Below are 25,662 nucleotides of genomic sequence, written 5' to 3' on the forward strand. Positions count from 1 at the left end.
TCACCTGGATAGTGGCAGTGCACAGTTGTCCGTTAAATGTTGTTACTTTAACAAATGATCTTATATTAACATTTAATAGGTAAATTAAAATTTCCAGCAACAATGGGAAGGAAGAACTTTCAAGGAATTAAAATTTTGTTATAAACTAGTGAGGTCTGTCCTAGGAATGTAAAGTTGGTTTACAATTATGGAAAAATTCAATGTAATATACCAACTCATGCCTACTAGAGTGGCAGAAATTTAAAAAGACTGGCAACATCAGGTGTGGAGCAACTGAAACTCTCATTCATTGCTGGTAGGAGTATAAAATGGTCCAACCACTTTGGAAAACTCTTTGGTAATTTCTTATAAAGTTAAAATATATAACTTCCTTAGGATCTAGCAATTTCATTCATAAATATTTACTCAAGAAAAATAAAAGCATATGACCTAGCCGATTTGGTTCAGTGGTTAGAGCATCAGCCTGCAAACTGAAGGGTCCTGGGGTTTGATTCTGGTCAAGGGCACATACCTCAGTTGCAGACTCGATCCCAGCCCTGGTTGGCACACATGCAGGAAGCAACCAATCGATGTGTCTCTCTTACATCGATATTGCTCTCTAGCTCTCTCTCTCCCCCTTCCACTCTCTCTGAAAAGCAATGGAAAAAATATCCTCGGGTGAGGATTTAAAAAATAAATAAATTAATAAAATAAAAGCACATGTCCTCAAATGGTAATACATAAGAATGTTTAAATCAGCCTTATTCATAACAGCACCAAACTGGAAACAATCTAAAATCCATTAACAGGAAATATATTAAAATATAATATATCGATACAATTGAATATTACTTAGTAATGAGCAAAAAACAAATATGAGATATACTGAACATAGATGCTTCTCAAAAACAGGTTAAGCAAAAGAAGCCACATACAAAAGGGTACATACCGAACAATTTCATTTTTATGACACCAAAACATGGGCAAAACTTATCCACGGTGATTGAATTCAGATGGTGGGTGTGGGGAGACTGTGGAAATGTGCACAAGGCTACTTTCTAGGGGAATGGACTTGTTCTATTTCTTGTTTCTGGTGGTAAGTTACATGGGTGTATACAATTGTTAAAATCCATCAAACTGTTCATTTAAGATGTGTGCATTTTGAAGGGGATCCAAGATGGCAGAATAGGTGGAAAGTACAAGTACTGCCTCCCATGACCACATTAAAATTACAACTAAATTACAGAACAGTCTACCTGGATAATCATCTGAAAACTAGCTGAACAGAAGTCTTATAATCAAAGATTTACAGAAGATACCACATCAAGACTGGTAGGAAGGGTGGAGACACAAAAAGGGCTGGCTCTGCTCCCACATAGGGCAGTTTGAATCTGCATGGTGGGAGAAAATTAGGTTTACTGTGTGAGTATGCAAAACAGTTTATTCTTATGTTATTACTTATTAATTATTGTATTATTTTCCATACAAACTACTGCAAACCTACTTTTGCTCCACACTGTATATTACCCTGGTGAGCTTCATGCGCCTGGTGACTCCCTGAGAACCTGCCTCATGTAAATCTCATACCCCCACTCCAACGCTCCTTCAGTGGCTAGCCTAATGGACAGTCAGCAGTGGATCTCAGGGTGCCTTAAGTGTTTTGCTGACCTGCTCCAGGCCCAGAACTGGTGGCAGCCAGCCTTGGTGAACAGTGAGGCCCCTCCCATGCAATCAAGGCCCAGCACAGGCAGCTACCAATCATGGATCACTTTGTAGTTCCCAATATGTAGCCCATGGCTGGTCACAAGCAGCGCCTGACATTGACCTGCATCAGGGTCCCTCCAAAGAGGCCCCAGAACCAACACAACTGGTGGCTGGCTTCAGAGCACTATCCAATTAGCTCCACATGTGGTACACCCAAAGGATGGTCTCTGCAGGCACCAGATCCTGCTGGGGCAAATTACGCTTCGTGGGGACAGCCCCCCCCCCCCCCCCAGCAACTTGTACATTGCGGTTGGGGCCAATTCTCACAGCCAGCCAGACTGAGGGTCAACCCAAACCAGAAACGTGCCAACAGCAATCCTGACTTAACTACATGAGGGATCACATAACCACACAAGAGAGACTTCCAGAGCACCCAGCTCAGGTGATCTGAGAGACTGCACCACTGAGACCCACAGGACACCTACTACATAAGGTCAACCTACCAAGGCTGGGAGACATAGCAAAACTATCGAATACAAAGAAACAAATAGAGGCAACCAAAATGGGGAGACAAGGAAACATGTCCCAGCCCCGCAGTAGTGGCTTAGTTGGTTGGGTGTCATTACATGCACCGAAAAGTTGCAGGTTTAATTCCAGGTCAGGGTACATGCCCAGGTTGTGGGCTTGATCCCCAGCAGGGGGCGTGCAGGAGGCAGCCAATTGATGTTTCTCTCTCTCCCTCTCCTTTTCTCCTCTCTTTCTACAAATCAATAAAAAATATTTTAAAAAAACAGCAATCGAGTTAAAATTATTTTTTAAAAGGAAACATTAACTGCTTTCCTTGAGAGTATGAAAAAGAATCAGGCTCAAGGATATTTCTAAGAGTAAGTTGAAGCTGCTTTTTGAAAGGCAATGATGAAACTTCAGTTTGTGCTGATCCATTTATCTCCCACAAACTCCCTGCAATCTTTCCACTGCCAGTCATAAAAACTGGAGGTCTATGGAAAATCATCTAAGGCCCCAAAAGTGAATTGATTTACCCAAAGCTTCAGTCACATAATGAACTAGAATTAAAATTCAAGTACCTTGATTCTCTGTTATGATTAATTCAGCAACTATGTTTTAAATATCTACTCTTAGATTCTGGGAGTAAAAGGAAATCTCACTGTCATTCAAGTCATTGATAAAGCCTCACATTCATGCAGCACTTAATGACTTATAAAGAGCCTTTATGTTTATTGTGAAATGACCAGGATAGTATTACTATATTTTACTGATGAGGAGAGACACCCATATGGAAACAGTAGGTAAAGCTTCCAGGCATATCATTTTAGTTAAATAAACCAGAGCTAACTTGAGATTTGCTTGTATTCTAAACAAAAAATTCATAAAATATTTCTAAAGTGTGTCTCTGTCACTTTAACTAACCTGAGTGCTTCTTGTGTTTCTTAATACAAGTTAAAATATATATATTTCTATGGGACTACAATCTCTTAAATCTCTCTGCTTTTGTTGTTTGTTTTTTTCTTTTTTTCATGTTCCCATTCTTCAATTGTGAACTTCTCTATGGTTCAGTCCTTGGTCCTCCGGTCTTCATTTGCTATGTTATCTCCCATCCTCACTCTGCTTTGGCTCTCACACAGACATGACTTCCAGATGTTGATCTCCAACCCTTATCTTTCTGCTTAGGTTCCGTTCTGAATTTCTCATGGCCTAATGGTTATTTCCATTTCAATAACCTTTTACTTCAAATTCAACACACATCAAAAACTGAATTCATCATCCTCCCTGTAAAATTATCCATCTGTGATTTTTCTCTAATATCCAAACCTGAAATCTCAGAGCTACTTTTGAGTCTTACCCTCCCACAGTCAGCAAGGTTTCCTCTTTCTGTCATAGTGTTGCCTGAATCTATCACTGTCTCGGTTTAGGCCTCAACTGCCTCACATCTGGACCCTTAGGGCAACCCCCACCCTAGACTCTGCCTCCAGCCCCTATCTACCTATCTCTAATACATCTCCCACATTACCAACAAATTAATCTTTCCTCTTCCTTGCTTTCATCTTGTGATTATTCTGCTCAAAAACCTTTGATAGCAATTCAACATTCTAATTAATAAAGCCGAAATATTCATAGTTTCTCAAAATCAGCCCTCAGCTACTACTCTTCTCTATATGAACCCACTGGCTTAGTCCACAGAATCCCCTTGCTTGTGCCCCAAACATGCCTTATACTTTCCCGCCTCTTAACTCTTGTCCTTGCTAGTCTCCTGCTAGAGTGCCTTCAGGAAGAACTCATTCTTCAAACCCCTCTAATCTAATACTTCCTCTGTTCTACCTCAGCTCAAAGGCATCTCTTTCACCTTTGACTTTGCATGGAACATAGTTTATATTATTCAAATGGCACTGTCTTGCTGATTTCCCTTCTGTGACGGTGTCTTATCTTTCAGGTAGACATTAGAGGTTAGAGTTCAGCTATATCTAATTATTTGACAGCTCCTATATCTTCAAGTCCAGAGCTTTGCTTATAAGTCAGTGCTTAGTATATATTTGTTGATTGTGTGACAACTGAAGCTCTTAGCTATCCATATGAAGTTTAGAGTAGAAATTTTCCATTTAAAAAAACTTACATGCATACTCTGCTTAGCTGTTACCTTAACTATGTTTTTGTTTGTTTAATTTTTAAAATATTTATTATATATTATTTTAATGTGAATTAACTATGTTTTTAATGGAGATTTCCCCAAAGTATGTTGACCCTAGTCTTGTTACTGTGATGGTGATTTGAGGACAATAAACACTGCATTTCTCAAACCAGACAATAGGAAGAGTTCCAGATACAGGACGCTCCACATTCCTAACAGGAACATCTTTGCTCTGGGCAGTCTTAATGCTTACAATTCATCAACCCCTAGTTACCTTCTAAGTTGTAATAATTTTTAAATAAAAATATATTTTAAGAAGTTAAATTTATATAATTGACAATGCAGGCCCTGGAATCTTACTTCAGTATAATGGACATCCATCATTCCAGCATCTTCTTTCATTGCTCCTTCTTCATCTATATTGGGAGTAATTTTCTTGAAGGCTGAACATCCATTAGGGAATAATTCTGTGTGAATTAAAAAAACAGTGATGTAAATTTATATAAGAAAGTGTATTGTAAATAACAGGTAGCCTTACAGCGATTGGTTACCCTTAAAAATAAAGGCAGATATTTTTGTGAGGAACAAAGTTATAAGTATAATTTTCAGTTACAAAATTTTTTCAAATTTTAAGCTGGAAAGTCACTGAAATAACTGTTTAGAAAACAATCACAACTATATGAATTTTTAGGTTTTGGGTACATAAGTTAAGAATTATGTACAAACTGAAATGTCTGTGTAATTATCCTCAAAACAACGGATAAAATATCAATTATGAAAGAAAAAAGACTTGCCCTTCATAGATAGCTGTAGCTTCTGTATTCCTGACTGCTACCCTAGGGAAAGCAAGATGCAAACTTTCTAAGTAGAGAGCACTGCCTCGAGCACAAATTCTCCATTAAAAAGTGGGAGGAATTTGGAGGATAGGGAAACTGTCCAACTCTTGATAAAATAAGACAACTAGTCAGAAGAAGGGTAAGAGGTAAGAGTCCTGAAGGGGTAGGGGGAGGAAAAAACCTGTGATTGGGAAGGCACTGGGGAATAAAAGCTTTGTAGAACTTAAGCTATCAGATCTTGAGTATAAAGATTTGGGAAAGTGATCAACATTACCCTATAAGGAATGAAAATAACAGACTCTCTGGGAAAGAAAATTTCTTTTTCAGGGCTGATGGGGGAGCCCTACAGGCCTGAAGCTTGGTTGAACCTTGGGTGCTATGCGGTGGTGGAAGAATGTAGAAACTTGACTCTTGTCTTCCCTGGGGGAAAAGAGTTGTGCCCTTACTCAGGAAGAGAGACATCAAGTCTGTCCTCCAGAGAAAGATCTAGAACATTTTGAGGTTCTCAGACAAAAAAGAAATAGATCTGTTTTTTATTTTATATTTTTGGGGGTGGGAATAACTAACACCCAGTATCACCACTTCAAGGTAACTTTGGTTAAAAGAATAGAATGATAATCCTTAAGGTCTCTCTTGTAGAAGGAACTAGAGCTCTGGCTGAAGGAAGTATGAGGCTGGGGGTGGGGCAGAGAGAACTGCACACCTCCCTCCCCTTTCCCTTTCCCTTTCAGTTCAGTTCTGAAACATAAGAAAAAAAAATCTGTAGTCACCCCTGGGGGGCAAGGGCCAAGCCCTTGCTTGTTTAGGCAACCACCCAATGACACATTATTTTTTTTCTTAAAAACTCTATACAGAAGAATGAGTCTCCAACGAGTCAGCTGGTCAGTAGTATTTCATTCCATCTTGATTTAAACAATATATTGACTTCAAGAATAATGGCTTAAGACTTTGAGGAAACATAAACTTATTGGCAATTGACATGCCAGAGATTTATAATATAGCTAACTCTCCTTCCCTTTTGTACTCATTATCAAAGGACACTTAATGATAGAAAACAAATGATTCCAGAATTATTCAATTATTTTTTAAATTTCTCTTTATTGTTGAAAGTATTACAGATGTTCCCCTCTTTTTCTGTTAAATAAGTTTGTTTTAAAAGTGTAAATAAAACCTTTTTTTTTTTTTTTTTCAGTTCTGTACACAAACATACTTTTATTTACTCAGTGAATATCTAGGTCTTGTCTAGATCATGGAGTTCTCCAACTGGATGACAGGTTAAAGGTTCAGTTTTTAACTTGTTTTAAATTAGTAGTCTCCTTTAGTATTACTGTCAATTTGACCAAATAATTAACAAAAGAAGGTGTTTTGGATCATCTGAATGATTAAATCTAAGGGGAAAAAGCCTGGGGATTTTCCCACTGGCACCATTTTAGAATAAGTTTTTCTAGTTTAAGCAAGTAGAATATTACAGTTTTAAAAATAGATGGCACCTATAAATAAACATGCAAACTTCTAAATATTATTTTTGTTTAAAATGCAAAACATCACTTTTTCCCATGCAGACAGGGCCCTTTGATTTCTATGAAGTACAAATTCTAAAAAATCTTGAAGGTATTATAAAATAAATATTTAAATAATTAGTTAAAAGCACAATTTCCACTTGTTGAAATATGTCATACTGCTTGGTGCTCAGGCAAGCTGCTTCAAGCTAACGTCCAAAAAAATCACAGCAATACGTAGATTCTATATTAGTTGCTATTTTGTCTAATCCTATAGTTATATTTTTAAAGCTTAAGGATTGATAATTGAGATAATTCCTGATTTTTTGTTTGGTTTTAGGGTCTTTTGAATTCTTCATTAGATAAATTACAGATCTCCATGTCTTTGAGTTTGGTTACTGGGAGGTTATTATGATCCTTTGGTGATGTCATGTTTTCTTCATTTTTCATGTTCCTTTAAGTCTTGCATTGCTGTCTTTACACTTGAAAGCAGCAGTCACTTCCAATCATCTTTACTGACTGACTTTGGGAGAGAAATGCCTTCAACCTGCCCTGCTTGGGATTTTGAGGCTTTCACAGATCTTCTATGGATACACTGGCTCCACACTTCTTGTTCCCTCTTGTGGGAGAATTCTTAAGCTTATATGCCTTCTCTCCATCATGCAACACACCGGGCCAGGTACTAAGAGCCTCCCTTTTTGCTTTCCCAAGAGTGGTGCTAAAATTCAAGTTTGTGGTCTCTCCCTGGCCCACAGATTCTGGCCGACTTTCTGCGCATGCTCATTAGCTGTCTGCTAAAGCTTGCTCTTAATCCCACAGGGGCATGCATAGGGAGATGGCTACAGGACAGGAGAGGTGTGGCTGAGGCACATGGAGCACTGGGGGTGCTTGTGGGCCAGTTGGAGGGATCTACGGGCTAAATGTCCCTAGCAGCATGTTGGTGGGATTCTTGATATAGTATATAATCTGTGTCCCTTTAATGCCTTCTGAGAGTCCTATCAGCCATTCTCTCAGCTTCTTCCTGCCCTCACCCTCAATCATGAAGTTTACAACTGAGCACTCCGGATGGGGCAAAAGAGCAATGGGCCTCTTTGGCAGCATCCTGTACATCTGTGGAAGCCAGGTGCCCACTCACATGCTCTCTCTTCCCTGTGGAAGAAATCACAGGCAAGAGGTCTCTCTTGGCACTGAGCTGTGCCACCTTGAGGAAGGGGTGACACTAGTAAAGTTAAACTACCCTCTCCAATGCACCTAAACTTGTGTGCCTGTGTGTGTATTCCAGTGGCACGCTGGAACTTCTCCACTGGACTCCTGGATTCCCACCAAGGCTCTCTTGTTTATGGGTGACTATTTACAATAGTATTCTCCAGGGCCTCCTAGACTGCAGCTGGGAAGGGCTGGAACCAGTTCTTGGGCCACTGCAGGATCCACAGCCAGGACTGAGATCTGTCTGCCTACTACCTAATGCAGAGGTGGGTAACACTTCTCCCAGGCCCCTTGGCATATAGCGCTGGATCCCACAGCTCCCACAAAGGCAATTTTGTCCATGAATGGATGCCAAATTGTTGTTGTTGGGGGGGGGGGGGGAGACTAACAGGGATGTATTATTTGGCCATGTTGCTGATGTGCTGACTCCCTTTAATGCCAAGGTACTGTTACAGTAAAGTGGCCGTGGAGATCAAATCTGTGGCCAGTTATTGGTGAACTTGAGGCAGACGAGGGGAAAGTAAGTGACTGGTATTATCCAGAGCTTCTCATGAGCCCTGAGAAGAATTTAATTTGTAGCAGACTTCCAGGGAGACAGTGTTGGAAAATAAACATTGGCTATCAGGCTTGGCCCTGTGCTATTTAACTCTTAATGAAAGCAGAAGGCAAAATGAACAATCCAGTTTTTTAAAAATAACAACCTCTGTTAAACACTGAATGAGGCTAAAGGTGAACATATTTTTCAGAGCTCAATTATATCACATTCGCAGTTACAAGCTACAAAGATAAAAACTATTGTGCTAACTGAAATTCTCCCCATCTCTAATAACAGAAATATCTTACTTTTTCGATGAAGAAACTCTGCCACCAAAGCTGCTACATGGACATAACACATTGCTGCCTGAAAAAGGATGACAAATAAAGAATTGTTAGAATGTGCTCTGGGGGTTTGGCAGGGTTGTGTTTAGAACAAAGCCTAATGTAGTTACCTCAGAAAAATCTCCATTTTTCACATGAATCTTGGCCATGCTATCTAGCCAGGTTTTCCTGAGCTCTGGGGTGCTTGCATATGACTTGGCTAAGCTATACTGGAGATCAATTAGCATTTCAGGGTCTTTCTCATGCTCCTTCATTTGAGCAGTGGCCATAAGAACAGTACGAATTCTCTTGGTCAAATCTTTGACTTCTGTGGGAAAAGCAGTTGCCTAATTTCAAAACAAAAAAAGACATGTTTATCAATATTACTGATGTGCTCTAAGCCTCGGCATTCAATCCTGGGGCTAACATACGATTTTTTAAAAATTGGTTTTACAGAGAGAGGGAGGGAGGGAGGAAGGAAGGGGGGAGAGAGAGAGAGAAATATCATTGCCTCCCGTACACGCCCTAACTGGGGATTGAACCCGCAACCTGAATATGTGCCCTGACAGGATGTCAAACCCGCAACCTTTCGGTATATGGGACGATGCTCCAACCAACTAAGCTACGCTTCTTGGTATTTGGTTCTTGGCATGGGGCATGTATAAAGAATTTATTATTTATTATTTATTTATTTATTATTAAATATTTTTATTTTATTATTATTATTTTTAAAATATATCTTTATTGATTTCAGAGAGAGGAAAGGAGAGGGAGAGAGAGAGATAGAAACAGCAATGATGAGGGAGTCACGGATCGGCTGCCTCCTGCACGCCCCCAACTGGGGATCGAGCCCGCAACCCAGGCATGAGCCCTGACTGGGAATCGAACCCTGATCGCCTGGATCCTAGGTCGACGCTCAACCGCTGAGCCACACCCAACCAGGCAAAGAACTTTATTATTATTATTTTTAAATATATCTTTATTGATTTCAGAGAGAGGAAAGGAGAGGGAGAGAGAGAGGTAGAAACATCAATGATGAGAGGGTCATTGATCAAGCCCACAACCCGGGCATGTGCCCCGACCGGGAATCGAACCCCGATCGCCTGGATCCTAGGTTGACGCTCAACCGCTGAGCCACGCCCGGCCGGGCAAAGAACTTTAAAATTTTGTTTTGTTTTCTCTCCTTTTTAATTTAATTTAATTTTTTCCATCACCATTTATCCCCTCTATACCCTCTTCCATCTCCACCTCACCCTGTGATCACCACACTGTTGTCCATGTCCATGAATTTTCTCTTTTTTTTTCTTTTTTGCTCAATCCTTCTACCTCCCTCCCAACACCCCCCTCAGCTGTCTGCCTGCTCTCTATATGAGTATGTCTCTATTTTGCTTGGTAGGACAGTAACTAAAAATTGACAGTAGACTTTTTATCAGGCAGTGGTCTACGTGCTTTACATGTTTTAATTTTTATAACAATCCTGTGATTCAAGCACTATCATGATTCATTTTACCAATGGAAAACTGAGGCACACAGCAGTTAAGTAGCTTGGCTAGTCTCACAGTTGGTAAGTGGTAGAGACAGGATTTACACCCAGGTAGTCTGGCTCCAGAGCTAGTGATCTTAGCTAGTCTTCCATACTGACAAGTATACCTATCCTATCCACCAACTACCACATACAATAAGGTGAAAACCATACTACAGTGCCCACTTATACAAATTAGAGCTTATGAAGCACAGAACACTCTAAAGGATTTAAAGAGATAACCTCTCTCAAATGTTGTTTTCGTTCCCCCAAACCAGAAAGTTAGAGTTTCTTTCCTCTTTATTATGGCCATTAAGATAGTCCTATCACTTTCTCTTAACCCCACTGGAGTAATCACAATTATCTGTATGATTAAAGACGATGAATAAGTGACAAATATAGGGGTTAGGGAGCTTTCCAATGTGAATATAACTAAAAGTGGAGGAAATAGATTTTAAAAGTGCCTTCTTTATCCCTTTCAAGTAATACTTATATACATAAAGTTCCTTCTTAAACATTAAGAGAGATTACACTTACTGGAGGAAAGACATACCTTGTTGTAATAGGGTTTATTGGTAGTGACTAACCTACCAGAATAAAACTAAGTCATTTCAGAAATGAGTCATGCAAAAGATTTCCTATCAAGGAGAGCCAAAACAGACCCCATTGACTGTGAAAAAGTTTCAAATCCAACTTTTATATAACATGGAATTAAGGATGGTAACAACTGTTAGAATATGAGTAAAAGATCCTAAATGACAGAAGCTGTTTCTGCGCTCATGGGAATAGTTGGAGCATATACTTATTTCCTGGGGAACCAATAGAACTGGCTGGAAAGCAAACTTTCCCAGCCTGACAGTGCTTTTTTTTTCCTTCCCAGTCTGAGTGATGTTCCTGTGGGAATATTTTTTGCTACACAGAGTCTACACGTCCCAAACATCAAGTATGCTATGACTGTGAGCTTTATTTTTTTCAGACTTTAAACAAAATTGCCCAATTATGCTGGAAGATGACCTTTCCCAAGAATGGAGATGATTCCTCTGGGAGGAAAAGTCCTTTATTGGCAGAGGTTTCCTCTTCCCTTGTATACATATATCACTGAAGATTAGAAAGAACCTGCTCTCTGTGCAACAAAACAACAAATGAATTTTGACAGTGATACAGGTTTTAAGTATGTAGGTAACAAAGAGGAATGGAGTTCAGGGTCTTTGGGAGTGCCAATAAGTACCTATGGCAAACCTGAAAAACTAATTTGAAAGAAGCCCGGCCAGGCGTGGCTCAGCGGTTGAGCATTGACCTGGGATCCAGGTGATCGGGGTTCGATTCCCGGTCAGGGCACATGCCCAGGTTGTGGGCTTGATCAATGACTCTCTCATCATTGATGTTTCTATCTCTCTCTCTCCCTCTCCTTTCTTCTCTCTGAAATCAACAAAGATATATTAAAAAAATAAATAAAAGAACCCTGTTATTGTCATCATAGATGTATATCTTAAAAAAAAAAAAAAGAAAGAATATATGCACCCCTATGTTCATAGCAGCATTTTACAATAGCCAAGATTTGGAAGCAGCCCAAGTGCCCAACAGTAGATGAGTGAATAAAAAAGCTGTAGTGCCTTTATCCAATGAAAAAGTACTCAGTTGTAAAATAGAAGAAAATCTTACTTTTTGCGACAGTATGGAGAGTATTATGCTAAGTTAAATAAGCCAGTCAGACAAAGACGAATAGCATATGATTTCTCTTATATGTGGAATCTAATGAACAAAATAAGCTAACACACTGGAGACAGACTCATGGATACAGAGAAGAGACAGAGAGCTGTCAGAGAGGAGGGCGTTGGGGGCTAGGTGAGAAGGATCAAGCAAAGAAAAAAAAGACTCATGGACAGAGACAACAAGGTGACTGCCAGAGGGAAGGCAGTGTAGGGGAGGTAGAAGAGGGAAAAGGGGAGATAAATGGTGATGGAAAGAGACTTGACTTGGGGTGGTAAACACACAATACAATATACATGTGATGTACTATAGAATTGTATACTTGAAACCTACATAATTTTATTAACTAATGTTGCCCCAATAAATTCAATTAAAAAAATTTAAAAAGTTATCTATGGCAAGCCATAATCAGTTAACAGATGATTCTTAAAACTCATCAAATAATAAATTCCTTCTGTGCCACTCCTCATCTGTTGGAAATGGATCAGGCAGCTTTAACTGCTCTAGGAAGTGAGATCTTGTGAAATTTCAAATATGATAGTTAAGAAGGAAATGGCCCGGACGAGCGTGGCTCAGTGGTTGAGCATCGACCTAGGATCCAGGCTATCGGGGTTCTATTCCCGGTCAGGGCACATGCCAGGTTGCAGGCTCGATCCCCAGTTGTGGGCATGCAGGAGGCAGCGGATCAATGACTCTCTCATCATTGATGTTTCTATCTTTCTATCCCTCTCCTTTCCTCTCTCTGAAATAAAGATATATTTTTTAAAAAAAGGAAAGGATACATTTATTTTCTGAGTAAGTTTAGAAATCAAGCCCAGAAAAAAATTCAAATCCTACTAGCCATAACAACTGTGTTTACACAGTATAGTCAGTCATCCATTTGTTCAACTAATATTGACTATATGCTAGGTACCAAGCAGCGTTTTGCTGCTAGAGATACATTGGTGTACAAGACAAAGCCTGGACTCATGAAGCTTACATTCTATACACTCTACTCTACTGAAAGTCGTGAATCCAAAAACAGTTTAATTCTAGGAGTATAAACTTCCCTGACAGTGAAAGTGCTTCTAATTGACTAAAGCGAGAACATACCTTCATAGGTCTGTCACTATTAGCAAAATTGTTGATAATGAATAAAGACTCCTGAAATCTTGATCCTCCGCTTAGTGCTACATCAGCTATCAGCTGACTTACAGCAATTATTATCTGTGGGCAAAAGCAAACATTGTTTTTCAATTGTCTTTTAAACAAATGCTGTTTATTTTCATCATTGTGTAAGCCCATAAGCACTCATATGAAATGTTTCTTTTAAAGATTCTACACAGTTCCACCATCATCTACTTTCTTCAGACATGAGGAGTTTAAATTCTTCTACTGAAACAGCAACTTCAAAGGTCCCAATTTCACATTTTTTTGGAACTTTTCTTGATTAGATATGAAAATTTTTTCAAAGCTCATAGTACAGCCAGATTCAAAACTGTTTCATTAACAGTGAACTGAAACAATGGTGATCAGGTCTCTATTTTGAATATGCTTGCTAGGTTGTACCTATGGCAAAGTTGAGAATAAATGATATTTTTTTTCTATGGTTTCTCATTCCTTTTCGCTAGTCTATTTAAGTGTCCTGAACTCCCAACTCCAGCACCTCAGTTCCCTTTTTTGTTTCTGACTAGTGCTTATCTAGTTTAGACAGCAGTACATGTAATGGCCTCCGATGGTGCTTTTTAATCTTTCAGGATCCCTTTAAGGAATGCCTGATTAATTCATGCTAAGGTGTTAATGGCTGGAAGCTTTACCTCTGGTCTTGGGAAGCAGGATACTATAGGAGCTATGAGTGCAGGCTCTAGAATCAAACTGCTTCAGATGCAAATCTTGACTTTATCAATTATTCACTGTGGGGCTTTGGAAAATTTACTTAACCCTATTGTGCCTCACTTTCCTCATTTGTAATATGGGAATGAGATGTTCTGAGGATTAGAGAGGTCATAATCATAATAATACTAGTTAATCTTTTTTTTGAGCACTTACTATGTGCCAGACATGGTTCCAAGTCTTCACATTTATGAACTGATTTACATTTGAATAACAGACTTGAGAGAGCTGATGCTTTGACCCAGAAGAACAGACCCTACTGGGGAATTTCAGGCATACTGGCACACTAATTGCAGATATGTTTGGGGGAAGATGTTATTCAAGTGACATCCTCATATAAAGGTGAATTATAAAGGCCCTTACATATAATGCTGGCCCTAATACCCAAAAGTAACTATATAGCAGATTTTTACAAAAAGAATACACTTTCATCGGATTTCCATGTTACTGATGACATTTCTAAAAACCTGCTTATAGCTGTTTCCCCATTTATGACCCATTTCCAATAAACACCTGCAATGGGACAGACCATAGCAGTGAAGACATAAATATAACCAAAGGTTTCCCATATTACAAAGAGGTCCACTAAGCTAAGAAGTTCCAATTATGTTTTAGTTCAAGGCTGTTTCATTAAATAAGCAGAAAAATATGGAGATGTTAAATAACAACTACCATGTACTAAGTGTCTATTACATGCTAGTCATTATGCCTGGCACTACACACACTTTATTTTTCTCCCTCATGATAGCCCTGCAAGGTGAAATATACTTGGCCTCATTTTACAGATGAGGCAAATAGTTAAGACAGACTGAGAAACTTGCCTAGGGTCACATAGTAAGTAGCTGAGCTACGATTAAGCCCAGGTAGGTCTGATTCCAAAGTTCATTCTTTCCACTACACCTTGAGACTTCTCTCATTTTTTACTTACTGGTCATGCTGGAACACGAAAAACACAAACTGTATTACTACCTGTTATGAAATATTTAATAAGTGTTTTGTTTGTTATTTAGTCATCTCATTTAATCTTCACAACAATCCTATGAGGTAGGCACAAATATTTACCACTATTTTACATATGAAGAAACTGAGGCATGGACACACTAAGGAAGTAATCTGCTCAAAGTCATACAGTGTGTTAGTCCCGGAGCCTGAACTAGGGTCTATGTTCTTAGCACTTATGCTCTAGAGTAGTGCTTTCCAATAGAAATACGATGTGAACCATGCACATAATTTTCAATTCTCTAATAGCCGCATTAAAGAGTAAAAAGACACAATATATTTTACTTAACCCAATATATCCAAAATACCATTTCAGCATATTGTAAACATAAAACAATTGAGATAGTTTACTGTTTTTGGTACTTAGTCTTCAAAAGCTATATTTATGGCACATCTCAATTCAGACTAGCCACATTTCAAGTGCTAAATGGCCACATGTGGCCAACAGCTATTATATTGGCCTGGGTAGCTCTAGGTCTTGATCTAGAGGCTAAAGATTGAATAGAAGAGGAAGAGGTTTGATTTTCACTGACCTGCAGATGGGTCCTCAGAAAGGTTTTCCTTTTGGTGTATTCAAAGTTGTTTCTCATCAGAAGATACAAAAGTGCAGACGCTTCATTCCTGGTTGAGCTAATCTTTGAGGTGCAGCACTTTAAAACCTCATAGCAAAATGCAGCACACATGTTTACCCTTCCTTTGAAAAAGGCTGAGGGAAACTAAAGAACAGGAAAAACATAATTAAGTATCTGAAAACCCAATCATAGAAATCAACCAACTATCAAATGCCAACTATATTCTCACCTAAGTCTATGCTAGGTGCTTTGAGGATACATAATGAACTTAAAGACTAGGGCTCTGCTCTAGAGAACCTGAACTAGTTAAACACATAAAAGCCAGAATGTGTCAATTACAGAGCCATTCGAGTCAGTATACAAGTCACTATAAATATGTGAGGTGCTGAAAATAAATGGTACAGATTGAGAAGAGCTCATCATGATCTAGAAAAAATGATAAGTAGATTGTTGATAATAAGCATTAAATTAATGAATGACTGAACCAATGAATGATTGATGGGTCTCAATCTGACCCTTAAAAATGGGAAGGACAATCTGAATTATTTACTCTTGTGCTTTATATTTAAACAGTTCCTTATATTATGAACTTCCAAATGCTGAGAAAATTATAGTGGGAATCTACTGAGCAAGTAAAGTTCACCTTTTAACAAAATGGGGTATAGATGAAGTGTATACACACAAACATATACATGCACCCTCTGTTTATAAAAAGCGTTAAGATATATTTTGCATAGGCAAAGTAGTCAATATTATCATCATAACTTTGGTGACAGATGGTTATTAGACTTTTTGTGCTGATCATATCTGATGAATATGTGTCAAATCACTATGCTTTACACCTGAAAGTAATACAATATTGTATGTCAACTTTACTTTAAAACGACGTATTTTTGGCATAGAAAGAGAGTACAACAGTCTAATACTTAAAACAGCCAAGTGGCTATTACTTTAAGAATGTATTCAGTCTGCTTTGTGGAAGATAAACTATACACATAACATGGGCTTGTTACAATCTCTCATGCTTGCATGCCTAGGCAAGCAAGGAGTAAGCTGCTTCTGGGTACACAATGGATGTTTTTCAGGAAGTGCGAAGCTAGAGGGTCAACCTTTACAAAATCACTTCTTGGAAATCTTGAATTTAAACCCATGTTGTAGGAATCTATCTTTTTATCACCTTAACACCAAGCACAATGATATGAAGATATGAATATTTAATAAGTGTTTTCTGATTGGCCAACAGGAAATCTCACTAACAGTTTCATCAGATAAAAACAAATCTTGCTGGACAAGATATTCTACTATGAAAATAAAGGTGTATGGGAGGACATAGCTGTAATGTAGTTAATTCACTATATTAAGTCTTCTATCCACATCACTTCTCTGAGTGGGCAATGGCCAAAATTATCTGTGACCTCCCAACTGTCAATTCCAATGGACTTCCTTTCCCCCTTATCTTGTTAGATCACTCTGTAACTCATAATAATGTTGACACTCTCTTCTCTTTTGGCTTGCATGATAGCCTTCTTTCTTGCCTTCCTACTTCTATGACTGCTTCCTTTAATCTCTTCTGCAGATTTCTCTTCGAACCTCTTCCATGTTGTTTTTCTCCAATGTACTACTCTTGACTTATTTTTTGTTTCTTCCTCTATATACACTCCAGGAGAAATCAAATCATTCCCATGGCTTCAACCACCATTCATATGCTGATGATCTCCTTAGTTCACTGTGCTCCAGCTAAACTGGGCCTTTCAGTCCCCAGAATTTCAAGCTCTTTCCCAACTCTGGGCTTTTGCATATGCTTGCCCTTCTCCCTGGAGTGTTCTTCCTTGAGCTTTTCCAACAGCTGGCCCCTTTTCATATTTTGTCTCATTTAAACAGTGACAAACCTATCTAAAGTAAGAAATCTCTCACAAATCATTATTCTCTATCATAGCACCTTGGTTCCTTCTTAGCAATTATCATAATTACTATTTTATTTACCTGTTTATTTTCTGTCTCCCTCCCCCCCAGGAGACTGAAAGCTTTATGAAGACAAGATTGTTCTTTTATATCTCTACTATTCTATCTCCAGTACCTGCTACAGTGCTGGGCAGACAGAAGGTATTTAACAAATATAGTATGGATGAATATATGGATGATGACTCCAAGTTTAGCTCTCTAACCCAAATCTCTCTCCAGAGCAAAGGTCTATATATCTGATTGTCGATGCTAGCAGCTCTAACTGGATATCCTTTAGGCACCCTAAAAAAGAACTCATTACCTTTTACCCTTTTCTCTACATTTTGTATCAACCACCATGACCCACTATACAATCACTAAACTGATGACCAAATCCTATAAAATCTATATTCTTATCATGTCTTATATCTGCCTTTGACTCTCCACTTCCACTGCCACTGCCTTACTTTAGGGCCTCATTTGTATCTAGCCCATTGCAACGTCTTCTTACTGCCTTTAGTATCATCACCAATCCATCTTCCACACTACTTTTTAAAGATTTTTCCCTGTCCACACCAATTCTGTTAATACTGTACAAATCTAATTGGGTTACTTCAAAACTCCCTGGTGCCTGAAAGATGAAGTCTAACTCCTAAGATGAGTACACATTTACCTCTTCATCCCATCTCTTGCTGAGTCCATGCTAAGTCCTAGCTCCACAGTTGCAGAGAAGCTTTTGCTAAATTAGAGTGTTTGCTCTCCTTCTCTGCCCACCCTCAGTTCTCTGTATAGACTTCTTTTATCCTAATGGCATTTGTGGATGTGTGTGTGTGTTTGTGTGCACACTTCTCTCTACTGGACAATAAGCTCTCGGACCAGATCCCCAACATAGTATCTAGCACCAGTAAGAACCTACCCAGTAATTGTTAAATGAACTATTTTTGAATCTCTTTCTCATTTCTTATAAGATGCTTATAGTGAATTTGGTCTTCCATTTATTTCTTTTGTATTAAGGAATTGCAATTAAAAACAACCTTCAAATCTACCTAATTTCTATATCAATTAAATGCAACAAGTGATGACAAAAAAGTTTTCCATGCTCAGTTATCCGATTATACAAATCAATTAACTGAGTTTCTTTATTTTATTAGAGTTATACATACCAGAGGGGAAGGCCTGAACTGTACCTTTCTATAATTTTAACTCCGTCTTGGTTTATGATGCTTTTTATTATGTTTAAAAGCTAACAGAAGCAGACCAGAAATAATTCTCTGCTGTTTCAGTCATATTTATTCCTAAAAGTCCAGCCTGAAGTTTTTTTTTAAATGAGGTAAGTGGCCTGAAAATTTACAGCCCACAGATACAATTAGCATTGAAAGGAAGAGCTCATTCATTTGACCCTATATTGAGTGTCTACCATTTGCAAGATATTACACAAGGGGTTATAAAACTCAGTGTGTGCTTTCAAAGTACTTATACATGAATGCACTAATAGCTTATATACCTTCGGCATAATACTTAAAAAAAAGGCAAAACAGAAGAAAAACTGGCAAAGTTGTAATTGAAAATGGTATTTTTCAAAGGAGCTTACTGAAAAAGGTGCAGCGATGACTAGGTGAAATGAAATAAAAAGCACATTCTGATTTTAGGGGATTCTTGGTTAGACCCTCTTTATGTATTTGGCTGCTCTGTTTCTATATTTACAAAGGCAGTACAGTAAACCCTCGATTTTGCAGACCTCCATTTAACGGAATTCAGATTTAACGGACTTTGATTTAACGGACAAAATTTCCAGTCCATCTATCATATGTGAAAATTAACACCCTGTTAATTTTAAAATGCTTTTAACCAAGACTTGCTTATAATTAAATGAACAGGTTATTTTTTGTTATTAATTCACTGTTATTTTAAACAAATAGGCCATATGTTGGAAAAAACACTGTAGTAATTTCACCATCATTAATATTACATATCTACAGCTATAGTATACATATTTAAATCCAAGAGTCACCGCCCATAAACAATGTTCCGGGAATGATTAGCACATGATCACACTGTATCATAAATGGTAACTGGTTCTGTTTTCCCATAGCATGACTTTGTGCAGCAGATGTTCCCACGTGTGCTAAGCCACACCCCAGCCATGCGCATTTGTTTAATCTCAGTGACTGGTGAATGCACGCATTTACTAGACCTATTCAGTATAAATTTAAAATTACAGTAATACATATGGAAAATGTTTCTGTGAAATTAAACTTTTCATACATACTTTAATTACACAAACATGTTTACTTAAGTAAAAACAGGTAAACTAACTGATTTGTCAATTTTTTTTAACATACGTATTCGGGAAACCAGACACCCCTTCACCTGAATTAGTCCGTTATATGGAGGTTTTACTGTACTGGCTTAATGGGTTCAGTATTTGAGATGTAGATCTCATCACAACGATCCTCTTTTCCCTCTTTTCGTCTTTCCATGAAGCAAGCCCACTAGCAGCTAGAAAGCTCTTGTCCTTACCTTACTAATGAAAGCTCGCAATGAGGCAAATACATGTTTCAGTGATGCCTCAGATTGTCCGTTTTTAAGAAAAGCAAGATGAATATCAAATACTTTTTTCATTAACGGGTTGTGGCCATCATTATTTAAAAGTTGACTCTAAAAAACATGAAAATACATTTTATAGAAATAGTTTATGCCACCATGCCCCCAGAATGAGAGATCTGACTTGACCCATGCCCATTTATCAATCCACTGTCCGAAAGTTTCAGAAACACAGGAAGTTTAAAACATCGGTGCCATCTTTCAACTTGGAAATCTCAAAATACTACATAAATTCATTTGTACTTGACTCTATCATTTTAAGCATAGATGAAAAAATTATTTTTCCAATGCAACACGCCAAATACAGAACTAGTATGGGAAGAGTAATTTCTATTAACCTAACCATATTACTTCTCAATTAAAAAACCAGTAAACTTAAAATAAATGGATAAAAGGAAACTGGCCTTTGTATTCCTCTGAGGGAGACTAAATAATGTAAGAATTAAGGAAAATATTAATCCTATTTTAAAAGTCTATTATCTAATTTACTTTTTAAAGCATGCTTAGTATAAGATATGTTTAGCCGCTGGTGAAACATTAAACCCCCTATGAGTAGAGATAATAGGTATGACAATTGAACAGACCATATAAATTGTTTAAATGCTCCTTGTAAAGAGAGATATAAATGACACAATAAATTGTAGAGAAATATATCTATTGGTTTATGAAGCTATTCTTTAAAAAAGTATTGGTTAACTTCTCTAGCCCTATTCTCCTATCCCTTCAAAAAACTAACAAGTTACAACTTGGCCAAAAACAACAACAACAAAAAACAAAATAATATGCAGAGTTGTGATGAATCTAATGGTAACATCGACAGCCAGAATCTATGAAGGGTGTTAGATTTTTCTGGCTCTTTCCTTAGTCTATTTTCAAGTATGATGTATGGTTAGAAGCATAGAGCCTTGTGATGACTGGCCTAGATCTGAATCCTGAGTCTGCCACTGACCAGCTATATGACATTAACCTCCCTGTGAGCCTCAGTTTGCTCTTACCTCAAAAACATCCCTGGTGCCCATTTGCAGTCATCCCCCTTCTCCCTCCCCCAGCCCCACAATAAAAAAGCTGAATTAATATTTGTAAAGCACTTAGGGTAGTACCTGACATCAATCAAGAGGTATGTTTGTTAAATAAATAAGAAGCATCTTAACAGGAGGGAGGAATACAATGCAAGCCTTGAGACTAAATACCCTTACTTATTGGCACAATAAAAAATGAATTTGGTTTGCATTTTAACGAGAACAAACAATATTTCATAAAGGGATTCTGAAGCCTATTTCTTATTAGCATCTAATTCTGCTTTCCCTTATGAGCCTCTTTAAAAAGGACAGAAGGGGGAGAAAAGAAAAAATTATCTGTATAACTCAGGTATAAGCAAGCAAGATTTTTCAATTTTCAGTTCTCCCCGATGTTACATTACAGTTTTGTAGTTTTAACTCTTCTAACACTTCTATTATCTCAGTCTACTCCTTTAACAACCTTGCAAGGTCACTGCCTTTACCTTATTCTTTTTAATCATAGCAATAATGATTTGTACTGAAAGGCAAACAGCTGAGAAAAAACACTAAGTTCCTGACTAGGGATGCCAGCCAGGCTGCCTGGACATTATCTAGCTTAAGAAGACATCTCATCACAACGCGGATTTGAGCAAACCGATTCAATCATAATTTGGGCTAAAAATTACTGGATATTTTAATGAAAGTATGAAAGAGAACTGTTTTTAACCACCAAAATGAAACTATTAGATATGAGTAAATCTCAGTGAATTCTCAATGTCACACTTTAGTCAAACTTGGTCTGCCATCCAAGTTTCCTGATTGCTATGCTTCCTCTGACTGGTTATTCTTTGTATAATGTTTTCTTTGCAATGATGCCAGCTGAATTTTAACTCTTTATTTTTACCTTGAAGCACTGGGTAAAAAACGATATGGTATCTAGTACTATTAAAGAAACTTCAGTAGCAGTATTGCCTTCAAGAAGTGCCTGATGGAAAATGTCTGCTTCAGTTGTTGTAGAACCTAGGATTTAAAAAAAAGTAAATTAAAACTGCTGAGATTCACATTATAGTTTTGAATGATTTTTTTCCAAAAAAAAAAAACTCAAGCAAGAAGAGAGGAAGCTCTCCATACTTGCAGATCTAATGAGTTTCCCTGTATTTATTCCTGAATCAAATATGGTCTTGGTTAATCAAGTCTACTAATTTTTACTTCAGCTACATATCAACAGCTCTGTACACATAATTAGGTGCCCACTCCTTTGGAGACAAGATTTTAGTGATGAACTAGGGCGATATAACTAGGAAATAATGTGGGAGGCATTTTAGGCCATGCAGGCTGTAAGACGCATTTTTTTACGTCTTGAGTCTGTTAGCTCAGGGCCCATCTGCTCAAGGCATTTGTTTTTATAATTAGTCCTTATCACAAGGCCACTTTTGCTGGCTTCCTTCTCTGCAACCTCCAGAGGACTGTATGAAAATGAAAGTGTTCTCACTCTTTTACTTTTTATTAATATTTGCTTTTCAGAGGATAGCTTCCATTTATATAACCCTCTAGCTTCCCCAGCTGGGCAAGATTTCTCTCTTTGTCCTACATGCCTTGTCAATAGTTCAACCTGTGTGAAATACACCTTTGTCAAAACAGTATTTACAGTTCTTTAATTTTTGCAGTCAGCTCAGCATGTATAATCCCTTAAAATCATTGAATAGTAACTTTAAATAAATATTACATATACTATTATGTTATACTATTATTTGCATTAAAGTTTAATAGTAGAGCCCTGGTGTGGCTCAGTTGGTTAGGCATCGTCCTGTGCACCAGGAGGTTGCTGGTTCGATTCACGGTCAAGGGCACATGTCCAAATTGCAGGCCCAATCTATGGTAGGGGGTGTGCAGGAGGCAGCCAATCAATGTTGCATTCTCACATAGATGTTTCTCTCTCCCTCTCCCTGCCTCTCTCTCTAAAAATCAATAAAGTATTCTTTAAAAAAAAAGTTTAACAGTAGCAATGAAGAATATCCAGAATAAGAACAACTCAGTGAGAAAAATTAACTTAATGCTGAACTAAGAAAAAAATACATTACCTAAAATTGCTGAAAAATCCATGCATATTTCATTACAGTCATGTATGATGAAATGATGGTATATAAATACACAGATATGCAAACAGATCAATGTATGTGAAATCATTTTCAATTATATTGGTTATTTAAAACAAGGTTAAATAGTATTACATGTCTGTTTCAAATGGGTGCCCTACACACATTTTCACTTACTGTGATTAAGTGTAAATGAACTTTCCAGGCTACTAAGATGCTGAAGTCGGGCCTGCATTACTCCTGATCTGTTTCGAAGAGCTGGCATGGTTTGAGATTTTCTGTCTACTCCAAAGTGTTTTGACAGCCAGGCATCATGCACCCTAAAATAAAATTTAAAGTTAGGAATTGGAGTACTCTGATACTGTATTTCAATGTTAGGTGTGTTTTTTTAACTAAAAAAAAAGATTAGGTTTCCACATAAACACTATACTATGATCAATATTCTTCCAACTATTACTTGGCTTAAATGAGACATCACTGGAAATTTTATGAAGTTTTAATGTATATTTAAAAGAGCTGATACTTTAAGAATATAGTTAAGGAATTTAGAGTTATTTACTTCCCTCCTTCTCATCAATTACATCAGTGTAAAGTAGACAACACTCTACAAGATTCAATCTTTTCTTAGGAGGTGAGAAAGGGCAAGAGTCAGTGGAAACAGTGAGAGGGCTGCTAAAGAGTTGAAATGGAGTGGGGGGAATTCCTGGATGTTGAAGAACGAGTGTCAATCAAATGTTTCTAAACTTGTGTTAAACTTGGGCCAGAAATTTTTACTCTTTAAACAGGCCTATTGCAAGAATTTGCAATTTTTTCTTTAATGTTAAGGTTCCATTAAAAAAAAATTACAACCGGGTCATACAGGAACAAAAGAAGAAAATGAGTTTGTCTATTCTCTAGGAAACATAGTGGGAGTCAGCAGAATGTTAGAGGTTAAGGCTCATGGTGGTAGATACCATGCCAGCTTCAAATCACGGGGAAAGACAGTGGAAATTGTCACCTGAATTACCTATTATTAGGATGTTCCAGAGACGCAGCAATTATAAACCCTATACAAACAGCCTCTTCAGTTTTTGGAAGTGCAATGGAATTTAACATAAAAAAATGAACTCTGTTTGTGTTTCTTTAATGACAACTAACTCTACTCCTACAATTTATCTCATTGAGATAAGCAAATAATATTTTCCTTAGGGTCCCTCAAGCACTTTTAAAGATTTATTTCACTAAGATTTATACAGCAAAAAGGAAAAATTGATCATTTATAATGTTATCCCAATCACTGCTGAGGATTTCTGTTTACCTTAGCAACTGAGGTGTGTACTGAGAGTTTGTAGATAAAAGTACAGACCTTACAACTGTCCTCAGTTTATGGTTTCCTGCCTTCTCCTGAATCTAGCCCTTCCAAATACATCCTTCAGAAAAGACAGCATTTGTTCCAGATTAGGAAAGAAACTCTGCGTATAGGGCTAACCATTACCCTTTGGAAAACGTAAATGTATCAGCTCACATTAGTTTAATTTAAACTTTGAGTTGAGATATGTTATATAAATCAAGGGTTGTCCTTTTTTAAATTTCTTGGGGTGACATTGGTTAATAAAATTATATAGGTTTCAAGAGAATTCAAAATGTATTAATAATGTACTTTTTACATGGCATGATCAAGGCTGCCCTCTGTTGGAAGAAAAAGAAAAAAGTGGAAATTGCCAAGGGAATTACCTTGCTATGTTTCTTTTCCCCATGTACCTAAAGTGAAACAAACATACTCTAGAAAGAAGAACAGCAGCATGTTAGTAAAGTAGTATAATTCTCTGCAATTTAACAAGTAATATTTGAAAAGTCATGTGCTACAAAGAATGACTACTTAAGTCATATTATAATGTATGTTTTGGCAGACAGAAATAAATATACACATAACTACTTGGGGGCTTGCCATATTATATCTTTCTACATTTATTTGCTAAAAGTACATCGGCATCAGAAACGTCCATGTCTTCATGTACAATTTTAACAACATAAAAAAACCCCGTCAATGTAAATCATCCTTTGAGTCCTATAACATATCATAGCAAAGGTATCTAGTACAGTTAATACCTAAAAAAAGGTTCATAAGCCCTAAAAACTGGAGTAATTGCTATGCTTTTTTATAATGGTGTTAAAACACTTTCTATTACTGAAAATCTCAAATACATACAAAATTAGAGAGAACAGCATTCTAATCTCCAACATACCCAGCACCTACCAGCCTGAACAATAATCAATTCATAGCCATTTTTGTTTAATCTCTACACTGAACAAGTCCTCTGCTCTCCCTCCACCCTCCCTCCATACTTCCCATAGTTTTTGAAGCAAATCCCCAATATGATATGTTTTCATTAGGAAATATTTCAATACTTTCAAATAATTAGAGTAGTTTGTTTTCTTTTTAATCTTCAGTGTTTTGTTTGCTGCAATTTCCTGCAAAATTCTGAAAGACTTTAATAAATATTTATGAATTGATTACACTCTTGTTTTGGTAGATACGCACATATAATATAATAAATAATAATATAACATAATATAATAATAATAATAATAATAATAATATATGTACTATTTATTTTAAATTTTCCTACATTTCATTCTAAT

General features: G+C 37.4%; 1 protein-coding gene across 2 annotated transcripts in view; it reads right to left on the reverse strand.

The window, feature by feature from the left end:
- The window catches only part of DOCK11 (dedicator of cytokinesis 11), a 172,090-nt gene that overhangs the window by 19,469 nt on the left and 126,959 nt on the right, over positions 1-25,662 (reverse strand). For both annotated transcript variants that reach the window (XM_081125565.1, XM_081125564.1), the window contains 9 exons: positions 24,754-24,801; positions 23,218-23,360; positions 21,849-21,964; positions 19,863-20,000; positions 15,363-15,545; positions 13,051-13,164; positions 8,858-9,073; positions 8,712-8,769; positions 4,688-4,794 (listed from right to left, as the gene is read on the reverse strand). In XM_081125565.1, coding sequence (XP_080981691.1) covers positions 4,688-4,794; positions 8,712-8,769; positions 8,858-9,073; positions 13,051-13,164; positions 15,363-15,545; positions 19,863-20,000; positions 21,849-21,964; positions 23,218-23,360; positions 24,754-24,801 — 1,123 coding nt within the window. The remainder of the gene's footprint in view (positions 1-4,687; positions 4,795-8,711; positions 8,770-8,857; positions 9,074-13,050; positions 13,165-15,362; positions 15,546-19,862; positions 20,001-21,848; positions 21,965-23,217; positions 23,361-24,753; positions 24,802-25,662) is intronic.

The sequence above is a fragment of the Miniopterus schreibersii genome, assembly GCF_964146895.1.
Source record: "Miniopterus schreibersii genome assembly, chromosome: X".
Classification (NCBI taxonomy): Eukaryota; Metazoa; Chordata; class Mammalia; order Chiroptera; family Miniopteridae; genus Miniopterus; species Miniopterus schreibersii.